This window comes from Parus major, chromosome Z (genome assembly GCF_001522545.3).
Source record: "Parus major isolate Abel chromosome Z, Parus_major1.1, whole genome shotgun sequence".
In the NCBI taxonomy this organism is placed as follows: Eukaryota; Metazoa; Chordata; class Aves; order Passeriformes; family Paridae; genus Parus; species Parus major.
In genome coordinates, this window is record NC_031799.1 from 44341251 (window position 1) to 44353663 (window position 12413).

General features: G+C 38.6%; 1 protein-coding gene across 4 annotated transcripts in view; it reads left to right on the forward strand.

Moving 5' to 3' along the window:
- Window positions 1–12413, forward strand: part of PIGG (phosphatidylinositol glycan anchor biosynthesis class G) — an 87064-nt gene that overhangs the window by 42590 nt on the left and 32061 nt on the right. For 3 of the 4 annotated variants that reach the window (XM_015653257.3, XM_033520304.1, XM_019005283.2), the window contains 2 exons: window positions 1103–1412; window positions 11473–11636. In XM_015653257.3, coding sequence (XP_015508743.1) covers window positions 1103–1412; window positions 11473–11636 — 474 coding nt within the window. Of the gene's footprint in view, window positions 1–1102; window positions 1413–11472; window positions 11637–12413 lie in introns of those variants that run through there. The other variant, XM_033520301.1, reaches the window with a different exon arrangement.

The window sequence follows — 12413 nt, forward strand, 5'->3', positions numbered from 1 at the left end:
AAGTACAGGATCCTGCACCTGGGAAGGAACAACCCCAGACCTCAGAACAGACTGGGACTGACCTACTGGAAAGCAGCTCTGCAGAGAAGGACCTGGGATATCCTGGTGGACAACAAGCTGTCCAGGAGCTAGCAGTGTGTCCTGGGGGCCAAAAAGGCTGGTGGGATCCTGGAAAATAGGAAGAGCGTTGCCTGCAGTTCAAGGGAGGTGATCCTGCCCCTCTACTCAGCCCTGATGAAGCATATCTGAAATACCGTGTCCAGTTCTGGGTTCCTCAGGACAACAGGCACATGGGAGGTTCAAGAGTGAGTTGAGAGGTGGACTCTGAAAGTGGTTAGTGTACTGGAACATCTCTTTTGTGAAGAAAGGCTTAGGGAGCTGGTCCTGTTCAGCCTTGAGAAGAGAATGACTGAGAGACAGCCTCAGCAGAGTCTCTGAAGGAAAAGTGTCAGAGGATGGATCCAGGCTCTTCTTGGTGGTGCCAAGCAACAGGGCAAGAGACAATGGGCAGAAATTGATGCACAGAAAGTTACACTTGAAGATGAGGAAGCACTTACTGTGACCAGACACTGAAATAGGTTGCATGGTGATGCTGTTGAATCTCCTTCATAGGAGATATTAAAGAACTGTCTAGACACAGTCCCGTGCAATGACTCTAGCATGACCCTGCTTGAGCCTTGAGCAGGAAGGTTGGACCAGATGACTTGCTGTAGTCCCTTTCAGCCTTAGTTTCTCAGACCTTGCACTTCTAGAATAGCAGGTCACAGTTTTTAAGCTTACTGGTCCTTGTCCTGGTTCGCATTTTTGGACAACATGCTGTGTTTCCTTCAGAAACTGGCTTTCACTGGAAATTAAGAGGCAAATGAATTTATAGGTGGTTTGAAGATAGTCTAAGTGCTAATTACACTTACAACTTAAAACAAATTTTTTTGGTAATGGAATTTCTTAGGGATTTGAAAAAGACTAGCCTAGGATTTAATCTGTTTGGCAGAACTGGTTGGTCTTGACCTCTCTTGAAAGGCTCTGAAGTAGGTATTAGTAAGTAACTAATCTTTTTGGTTTATTTATTTATTAATTTTTTTCAATTTTATTTTCTCTTTAGGGGGATTACTGAAGCCCGTTTTGTTTATGTCTTTGTTCTTGGCATAGTCTTCACTGGCACTAAAGATTTACTAAAGTCACAGGTTATTTCTGCAGACTCCACCACGAAGAGCACAGGATTATGGGAAGTATATAGCGGATTGGTGCTACTAGCAGCTCTTCTATTTAGACCTCACAATTTACCAGTCTTGGTGTTTTCTCTGCTGATTCAGACAATGATGACAAAATATATTTGGATACCTTTGAAATTTGATGCAGCACAGATTACTATCATGCACTACTGGTTTGGTCAAGCTTTCTTCTATTTTCAGGTAAGCTGAATGCTCTCTCCACTGCAGAGGTGGGAGAGGGAATAGTTTTTCAAAGAAATATTGTTCATTGTAAATAAAATGCTAACTAAATATTACAGTGGAAGAGTTCACTGAGTTCTCAGAAGGATTTAGTTTCTAAATGTTTTATTAATGTTTTGTTTTCAGAATCAAGGACAGATGCATATCTTAGTGTTTAATACTCAGTGTAGATCTCCAAAAGTATTTCAAGGATCAGAGATCTATACCAGGATGATTTTGGTCTGTTAATGGGCCTTGTAAGTACTTTTCAGGTGGTAATTTTAAAATGTCATCTGAGTTGATTAATACCAGTAAAAGGCTTTTGTCACTGGTTCTTGAGGGTTACAACAGGTATATATACTGTTTAACACTGAAGGAAAATGCTGTGGCATGTAATATCGCTTATGAGAACAAGAACTAATTTCCCTTTTTATTATGTCAGTTGATACCTTCTTTCCTTAGGAGCCTAACTAACTTTGGTAACCTAGTTCTCTGCATTGCAATAACGTTGCAATTCCACAAAAACTTCTCTTTGCATTGGAGCTGGAGAGGATCTTTTTACTTCTAGTAGTGTTGCAATCTTAGTGTAGCAGGCTGTCTAAAGAGGGCATTTGTTAACTTGGAAATCAAGTTTAAGAGGTGGGGTTTACAAAATTTCAATGTGGGACCTCTGTTGACTTTACTTCTGTGGCATGGCTGGGAGTGTTAAAACTCAGGTTGAGCTTAAGGTACTGTAACTGCAAATTGAGGGTTGGCTTGATTGAGAGTAGTCTATGTCCAGATAGGGCATTGCTGATGCAGGTAAGGTCATCATGATTCATCCGTTCCTACCTACTTTTCCTGTTCAGAGGGCATATCGTGTCTTGGTTGAGTGGCTTTTACATGTTTTGAATGTTACTGTTCAGGCAGTCAGCTTTGATTACAGCCTTCTGAGAGCACCCCTTAGTGCAGCTGGCAAAATGCTGAAGACAGAGCCATCTCTATACTGAGGTGCTAGACAAAAACAGCTGCCAGAAACTTAATGGTGGGGAGGGTGGCAAGAAAATTCTGGTTGTGGAAAAGAGAATAATAAAGAATGGTTCCGATTTTTTCATAAAGCAGCAAATGGTTTATAAATGTTTTCAGTGATGCTGAATTCTTGGTACACTTGGCTGAGAATTTCACAGAACCATGAAATTACAGGTGAGTTGAAGCTGGAAGATGCCTCTGGAGATCATTTAGTCCAAGCTGACCCCATGAAACAGCAGACCAGGTTGGTCTGAACTGTGTCCATTCTCTATTTCAAATACCCAAAAGGGTGAAGACTGCAAGCTCTCTGGGATTGACCATCCTAACTAGTAAAAGAATCTTTTTCTGATTTTAATCAGAACTTCTTGTATTTCTGTTTCTGTGTATTGCTTTTCATCCCTTTGCTAGTCACTATCGGGTGACCGAGAAAGTCACAGTCTGGTTGCATTTTCTGTACTTCCCTTCATCAGGTATTTATACACATTGTTAGGATCCCTGCTGAGCTTTCTCCTCTTGAGAGTAAAAAGACCCAGGGAGTTGCTTGTATGACACATGCTTTGTTCCCACCATCATCTGTGGTGCCTCGGTAGACTTTTTCTGGAACACCCATGGCTTTATTGTGGTGTCAAGCCTGGAACTGGACCCAGGCACCCAAATGTGGATCTCACCACTGCTTATTAGAGAGAATGGAGATATCCCTTGAACAGCTAGTGAGGCTCTCCCTTAAGGAAGTCCTGGATGCTGCTGTCTTTGCACAAAAAAGACAATGGCTGGCTGATCTCTTCCAAGCTGCTTTCCATATGGTTAGTTCCAAGTGTGACTAAAGTCAGGGTTTTATTCCTCCGCAGGTGCTGGATTTGACATTTCCCTTTGGTGCACTTGCTGAATTTTTTGTAATTTCATTCTCCCAGCCTGTCGAAGCACCTCTGACAGCACCAGACCCACCTGCTGTAATCTACCGTTCTCCCAGTTTGTATTGTGTGCATACTTCCTAAGGGAACTCTGTCCTACTGCCAAGGACATTGGTAAAGATGTTAAACAGTATCAGCCCCAGTGTCAATCCTTGTGCCTGATCACTAATGGACCTCAAGCTGCTGCTGACAGTCCTGTGAGTCCAGTCCACAATAGTGTCCAGTTTCCTAGCCTGGACTGCATCCATTTGTTTGCCTGAGGAGATGCTTAAAAGTGTATGTGAGGTAAAAGTGCCTTAGACAAATATATCTTCATGCATCTTCTGCCAGTACAGCATGATGGAAAAGAAAAAAGCTTCTTAAAGTAATAGTTTTGTTTTGGAAGTGTAATATGGCAGTTACATGTTGTGTCTTTTTTGCTCTGAATGATGCCAAAAATTTGGGACTCACTTTTGTGGAAGAATTTACATCAACTTTGAAGCAGCTATAAACATCTTCTAGAAATAAGCTGTTAGAGCTATCAAGAGCTTGACACATCTTTCCATTTGACTGTGCTGTGTCAAAGGTTTTTTTTCCTAAACTAAAATATATAAAAATATATTTATACAAGACAATAGAAGAAAACAGGATCTGTTATATTTCATATAGGTAACATATCTTTCAGCTTTCTAGTGGTCTTAAATTGGTGTTACGGGAAAGACTGCTCTTTTTCATGATGAATGTTTTATAGTTTCAACTATCCTTGCCATTGAGATTTTTTTTTATTTTTAGAAGACTGGAAGTAGTGATTTCCATTTTACTTGACTGCAAATTGTGTTTTTGGATATCCTGCAGTTTCAGAGCAACTGCCTCGGCCCCATCACTTTGCTGGCAATTTTGACATTTCTTCTAGAAGTGTTTCCTTTGCAAATAATAACTTCCAGTATGATTTTCAGCAAGCTTTAAGATATTTGAAAAATTAGTTCTGACAAGGGAATTTCTAACATAGACATCTTGCTGAGTCACAGCATCCAATTCTCATAAATGAGAAAGTCTCCATTGCTTTGTTATGAGCCAGATTTCTAGGTGGGGTTTTTATGCATCTCCCATCACTTGCAAAATCTGTAAAATGATCTGATCTGGGTGATAATTACTTATCAAAACTTCTGTTAGAAGCACAGCAAAGCTTTTTTCCGCCGCGTTGTTTCCCATGCTGCTTTGTATGAAATAGAGCAGCACCCAGATATGAAGCTGCCTTTTTATATCCCATCACAGGTTCCAAAGCTCCATATTTGAAAAGATTATTTTGAATTAGCAATGGCTTAGCAAAATTTTTTAGGCATTAAGTTGTTTTAGCACAGGACCCTTTAAAATATATAAATTTCAGAAGAACATGCTTGCAGTCTTCTAGGATTTTTTTGTGTGTCTGGCCACAAAAATGAATGTGTGTGCCTATTCATGATGCCCAAGACTGATTAAAATTACAAATGAATTGTAATAGAACAGAAAGGATTTGCTCTATTGTCTCTTTATATTTCTCTTTTTGTTTTTCTATCAGAATATCTTAGAAATGTTGCAGAAATAGAGAAATCAGTTCTGTTAGTGAAAAAAGAGCTTTTAAGGGTCAAGACAGATGGAATTTTCTTTTCCATTCTGTCCTCCCCCACTCGTTAGAGAACAAATGTTTGGTTCTCTTTTAAAAATGTTGTAAGTACATTTATACTAGATGCATTTTTAGGATGGAGATTAAGAGTTTGACTAAGATACCCATCTTTAGATGTCAGCTTGTCCTTTTATTCTCTGATAAAAAAATGTTCTGAAGGTATGGAAAGAAGGAAATTGAATCATATGAGGGTAAGAGGGACTTCTTTTTTTTTTTGCATTTCACAATTGAAAGCAGTTATTTGATATGCAGAATATTAGCATAGAGAAGTAGAATGGTCAAGCTGGTAGGTCGTCAGTTACAGAGGCTACAGAGGTGCCTCAAAATCTATTAAATGCTCTCTCTTCAATTTTTAAATTTCTCTCAGTTTATTCTGAGAATAGCTTTTCCAATCTGAGTCCATATTTCCAAGAATGGAAGGATCTTCTTTCAGAAATTATACGTAATTTCATGCCTCTTTTATGTTGTTTTTCTCAGTGTGGCATTCTGATCTGCATTATCTGGGAAAATCAAAAAGCTAGCAACATACAAAACTGAATTCTTCATTACTTTTTTTTTTTTTTAATGTATTTAAATATCATCTTTCATTTCCTTTGAGCTCTGTCTAGAGTGTGAATGACTTGTCACCAAGTGAAAAGTGTTCAGTTTGTATAGCTTAAAATTGGGACTGAAATGTTTCTTTGGTTTATTATGGACACATAATTAACTGACAACTATATATTGGTAATTAATTGTCAGTCAGTGAACTGTAGATGCGAGATCCATATCAGATATAAAACAGGTGAACTTTCACCAGTATTTATGCCATTTTGTGTACCTGATTTGGAAAAAAAAAAAATCTATCCCATGCCCCGGGACACCCCTCTCCCAGACACATGGAGGTAACCGCTCCCCTTCGGGTGTGTTTCAGTCTCTTCTAAAGACAGTGCAGTTTTCCCTGTTTATTCACACATCCTTTGACAAATACAGGCACTCAAGCTTTACATCTTTATGTATCTTGAGAGTACCATAGGCAGGTGACTCATGTGAAGCCGTAGATGATTCTGCATGGTTGTGTACGTTTTCCAGCTCTTCCTTAAGGAAGTGATGCAAGTTGGAACTCTGGATGTACCCATACCAGATTAGTAGCTGGTTTTAATTGTTTGAATAAGCCATTTGATCTTTTTCACATTTACCTTGTGGGAAAAGCAGGAAGGTCTTTGCTTGACAACTTTCAGATCCCCGCCTTACTTCTGTGCCTCCTAATGAAGTGACACTGTTCTTATTGATTACAGTTCAGTTGTCCCAGGTTTAGCAGTTACCTGTCCTGTTGGTGACCATCAGTGCCGAGTTCTTACATTTTGACTGACTTAGGACAGGTTGTGTTTCAGACAGAGCATGTATGGTTTGTTCTCAGATACTGAATAAACATTAAAGAAGTACAGCTGGGCTGTTTCTGCTGGAGGAGTCCTTCAAATTGTCACTTTCACTACTGACCTCTGTTCAACTTGCTCTTGGTAACAGTCACTTTTTTACTGTCTCAGGAGCAAGCAATACCTGTGCTAGAATTCTAGGGGAGAGATGTGAAAGGAGCACAACTGTATTATTGGGTGTGATGTGTACTGCTGGCATAGATTAAAATGTCTTCCTTGACTTTGTTTCTCTAAGTTTTGTGGTCACTAGAGCTGTCACTATGAAACTGCCTGAGTTCAGAGTGATATTAGGGTTTTAATTTCTAGACAGGCATAAAGATCTAATGTAGCATACAAAAAACCCAGCAGGCTTAGGGTTTGAAATACAAAAGTCGAAAACCACTGAAATTTTTGGTGATGTAGATCACATTGGATACTAAATTTAAACTGTCCTAGCTAAATGAGGCAGCAGAAGAGAAATATAAATGAAATATGGAATGCATCCATCTGGAAATAGGAGAGAGGTTTGGAGAACTACTTTTTTGCACATGTCTTGGTGTGATTATGAACTAAATCAGACTTGCCTATGTTGCTGAGCCTTTATTAAGTCTTGGTAGACAATATGGTACATAATGACTAAAGCAGTAACTCTGTCTTGCTGAGTGTGGATTGTAAGTGATGGCCTTTTGAATATCCTAGTAAAAATAGCCTTTTTCAGGGTAGCATATTTAATGAATGAGGCACTGTTCTTTCAAAAAGTATTGTAGGGTCCTTCAAGACTTTATGGAAGTAGATCTGTGAAAATCTTAAGTGTACCAAATAAGCTAAGCTGACAGGAACGGGTACTGCTTCTCATTAATCAGTTGCTATAGTTGGTGCACATGGGATAAAAAAACAAAGTGCTTGGGTTTGGAAGCTAATTTTTTGATTTTGAATGTCAGTAGGAAAAAAAATAAATATGGGTGGATTTAAAACAAATGCCTTGATCTTACACTTAGTTTTGCATTCTACACTTCTTCTGTGTCAGAGCCCTGAGTGCATCTCCTGTCTCAATTAGCAGTTCACTTAGCAGACTTCAAGGTCATGTCCTTGATTGACAGAGGAGCTGATGGGAGAAAAGCAGAGGAAGGGGCCTGGCCCTTCTTTCCATTCTGGTTCTGTTTTTATCTGATGCTTTACTGCCTTTGTTGTATCCCAGCTGTGTAAGTAGCTATATGTGTGCTTGTCTTGTACTTTCTTGATCCTGTCCTGGACCTGGTGGTTGGGCTTTCTGGCCTAATTTTGGATTTGCCTTGTCACCACAGACTTGCAGTCCCTGGACTGCATCTAGCCCTGATCACTGTCTCTGCATCCAGCCCTGACCTGGGCGTGCCACTGAAGAGTGCTGACTTACTGCTCTCACCTGCCTTGTTTTCACACCCATTTCCCAGCTTACCTTCCTTTTCCATTTCCCAGCTGTCCCCTTCTGCTCTCTGGCAATTTGGATCTAAATGGAAAATTTGTTAAACAGTTGTAAATTAAATGGGAAGACTATGTGTAATGTCATTTTTCCAGCATTTTAGCATGTTTTTTGTGAATAGTAAGCAGAGGAAAAGGTTGCTCATACAAGTTGTGCAGTCTTCATGCTTGGAGATTTTTAGAGATTGTCTGGATAAAGTGCTGTGTTATTTATGTGGAGCTGGGTAAACCCAATTTGTTTTCTAGTCTTCTTTTAGTAATTAAGGTCTTCACTTTATTTATCACTTTGTGTGAATTAATGAGGTAAAGCAAAGTTTAAGACACTCCAGTATTGTCAAAAATAGATGAAATTAATACATTTAGTCAGAATACTACTTACTTATCAGGATATTATTGCAAGCTTGAGAATATCTTGTTAAATTTTTCAATGAGCTTGAATAATTGATTGTTTTCTCCTAAGCCCTGAGTTGCCCACGTCTCATAATTTTGCAGTCATTTCCCAAAAATATGTTGTGTCTTCATTTTTATTATTTTTCCTTAAAATGCAGTAAGAATAGAAATAAATAACTTGGTTGTTTCTCTTTAATAATCTAGCTCCTAAAAAACTTACTTTGTAGTAAATATTGCTAAAAATATTTTTGTTTCTTTGCATGAAAGCTCATAAATGAACAAAAATTCCATGTATTTATTTATTAGCCTTGTGGGGTTTTGTTGCCATGCTTAGAGCAGTAGTATATCTGTGGAATGGGAGAAAGAACATACAGTTCCAGTTTCTGGTGGTTTGTATCACTGGAGGAAACCAGAATAGGTTTGTACATTTTTAGAATCATTTATACCTAATTTGTCTCGCCTTTAGGTAAAGAGATGGACTGAGTGGCATTTTAAAGTGACTTTTTTTTTGTTATGATTTCAAAGCAATGTAGGATAATTTACATTGGAAAAGACTTCAGCAGGCTCACAGTTCAGTCCCATTTTCAGATCAGCATCACCTGTGAGGTCAAACGAATTGGTGAAGGGTCTTGAAAGCTCCAAGGTCTGTCTGGAGGCAGCAGAATCTTTCTGGCAACCTTTTCTGAAATACTAGGGTGATAATTTAAAATAAAAGGAGGCACTCTGAACTGTTACCTATTGTGTGGAGTATTAGAATTTATAGCTAACAAAATTTAGTGTAAATACATTAATTTGTCATGGAGAAAAATACCTAATGTGAGGAAAAAAATGCTTACTACTCACCAGGGATCTTCCAGTAGTAACAGTGGCAGCAGTTTCCGTGAGGCACAGCGGATTCAGGGTAGGAGCAAGACATTTGGACACTTCAGAGTGTGATTGGAGTTGTATGTGGATCCAAATACGTGCATCCTTGTTCTACAGCTGTGTCACTTTAAGCAAAGTCAAAGACAGGTTGAGTGAGCCCTTTGGGGAAAGGAGTTGGGGAGCTGAGGAGAAGGGGAACCTGTTCCTTCCTCCAGGTTCCTTACTTCCCCTATCTTCCATAGGGAAGTTCATCTTTTTTCCTGCACCGGTTCTTCAGGACCAGTGACATGCACTGCAGTGCTGCATTTATTCTTTCTTTTTCTCACATACAGTGATATGGGGAGTTGCCCCAAGGTGGTCAAGATCAACCTGTGCATGTGGATTCAACAGTGTAAAGAGGCCTTTCAGTCCCTCAAGACAAGAGCAGGAAGGATCTCCTGATGTCTCAGCTTTTCTACTCTATATGCATCATGCAGAGGAGAAGGGGAAGGAAAAATAAGTAGATGGGGTGGGCAGCAGACTTGCTGCTGTGTACAGGGACTGGAGGAAAAGAGAGCAGGTTCCCTCCCTACCAGTTCCTGTCAAACTCTAGCTTGTTGAGAAGCAACACCCTGCTTAGTGCTCAAAGTGCTACACTTCCCTTCTTCCCTTTCTGCTCTTGCCATGACCTCAGTCTATATCTCTTAAACCTGAGGATTGGTCTTATCCAGCTTTCTTTTCCAGTCTCATATTACTGGTTCTAGGACACAGACATGCTTTTATTTTTAGCTGCTTATTATTAGTTGTGCTGTGCTTTGCTCCTGGCATTGCTGGACATTACATTAAATGTGTAACAATAATTGATTATGCTACTGCAGTGATTTACTACAGTGGAGCATGATGAAAGTCAGAACGAGGAAGACTAACAGTCATAATTCAAGATTTTTCTACTGTATGGTATCTTGGTAAAATCCATACCATACAGTCCCCTTCAGGCTCCCTTTACATTCTGGAGATATCTTTTTGGTGGGATTGATGGGGATGGTGGCTGCTTATAATGAGCTCTAAATAGTTCCCTCAACACAGATGCCTTTTTTCTCTTAGATTTTAGAACTGCCTCAGGAAGAGGTTTTTTTGCTGGTGCCTAGTTAGTTATGTACCTAAAAAAGCTGCCTATCTTTTGTGCTTCCCTGTGTGCTCTGGGCTTTGTGACAGAAACGTGTGTTTGATGATAGCACTTCCTTGCTGGGGTAACTTTCAGTTCAAGAGGACTGCAGTCACTAAGGGGAGCCAAGGTCAGGTTTGAGGGAAATAGGGAGCCACCACTCCCCATATGCTCTGCTAGGGTTGAGTCTAAGGCTACTGGTGGTGACAGTCCTTACATTAGTGTTGTTCTGGGATTCTGTGAGTGGAAAAAGAGGTTTGGATGGCTGTTAGAATATCAGTGCTGTAGAAACAGATCAGTTTCTCAAGGTACAGCAAGAATATTTGAGAACTTTCTCACTAGTCTGAGGAAACCTATCTGTGACCTGTTAATGTAAGAAATATTCTGCCTTAATCATAGGGTGTGTTGTTACTCTGGATGTTTGGGTAAAGTTAAGTACTTTCGGATTTTCAGTAGAAAACACTTCCTTCAGTTTTACATTGTTCCTTATTATTCAGTGGTCCTGGTCACTGGAAAAGAAAACCAGGTAAAATATACCAGACTTTGACAGCTCTTGATACTTTAATTGCTGTATGTTCCTTCTGTTTTTCTCTTGGTAGATTTAAAAGCCTTTTATTGATGATTCAGGCTATCTAGACTGAACTCTGGTCTGTTCCAATGCAGTCTTATGTTGTATAACGATTTGGAAAGGAAAAACCTCTCTAAATTTGCCTATCTTAATCTGTTTACATGCAGGAACTTGTGCCATGAGGCAGGCAGGTGGGCAATGTAGTGTTCCATTTCAGCCCTACATTAGAATCCCACTGTCTCTAAGGGCAAGAAATATTTATTTCCTGGTGTAATTTTAGGCAGCAGACCTAAAATCTTGTGTTTCAACCTTGTCTGATGAAAAATGTGAATTTTTCATTAATATGTCTGAAATCAGAAACTGTAGCTGTTTACTTTTTTTTTTTTTTAAATGTAACATATTAAACGCTAGGCATGTTAATTTGCAGACAAAATAAGACTAACAATATAGCATGCTGTTTATGTCTTTGTTAATCTGTAAATTCTAATTAAAAGCACGTGTTGTGTAAGCTGTTTTATTGAAATTCAGATGTAAAGAATATGGCTGTACTGTAAAGCAATTTAAAGAGTAAGTCCTTAATGGGTGCAATAATTAATATTATACTAATGTATTCTAAGTGTGTCTTTGGAGGTATTTGGATATTTACTATTTTATCCCTATTTTCAGGGGAATTCAAATGGCATTGCTACTGTGGACATTTCAGCAGGTTTTGTGGGACTAGACAGCTATGTGGAGATACCAGCTATTTTCCTCACAGCATTTGCAACATATGCAGGACCTTTCCTTTGGGCCATCCATCTGCTGTGCTACTTGAGTTCTGAAGTTAGCAGGTAATAAGTTTTTGAACTAACGTAATGCTCCGCACTGCAGATATAAATACCGTCCGTAAAGTGTATATCTTTGCAAAAAAATTTTTGTTCACATAATCTTTTCCCCTGAAAGTTAGTAGTTTTGTACTAAAAAAAATGCATGTTACTTTTTTCAGCATAAGTTTGTATCACCTAACTCTTCCACTTCCATTTTATCTGCAGAAACTTTGCTCTGGGAATATACATGTATGTTTTACTAATATTTTTTCTTAATGAGTTCTCAGTTTGCTGTGCTAAATTACTTAAAATTTTATTTTTTTATGACTGCACGTTCTGCCTAAAAACATTTTTCTTGAAACCTTTTGAGTTAGAGACATGAGAAGGGTTTTTTAAAGTATTAGAATAAAATTCAAACTTAACTAACATGATATTCTTTGAATTTCATTCTTTGACAAAGGGACATGCAAGGTTTTACAAATAAAACATACGAATATTATTGTATATTACTGGTTATTGCAGTCATTTGTAGCTAAAATATTTGTACTTCTCTGGGTATCTTGTGTGGTGTGAGTTAAAATAAAATAAATTAATGCACTGGAATTTTAAGAAAACAGTTGTAAAATGCTAATGTAATTCAGGAGTGTGCATATAAAATCCAATTGGACGCTCTAAAATTGGTTTTAACTTATCATTCAGGGTATTTAAACTGAGCAATACAATATATTAAAATAGGGGAGTTATGAATTCCACATCATATCACATCAATACACAAATGCCAAAACTTGATGTATTTGCACA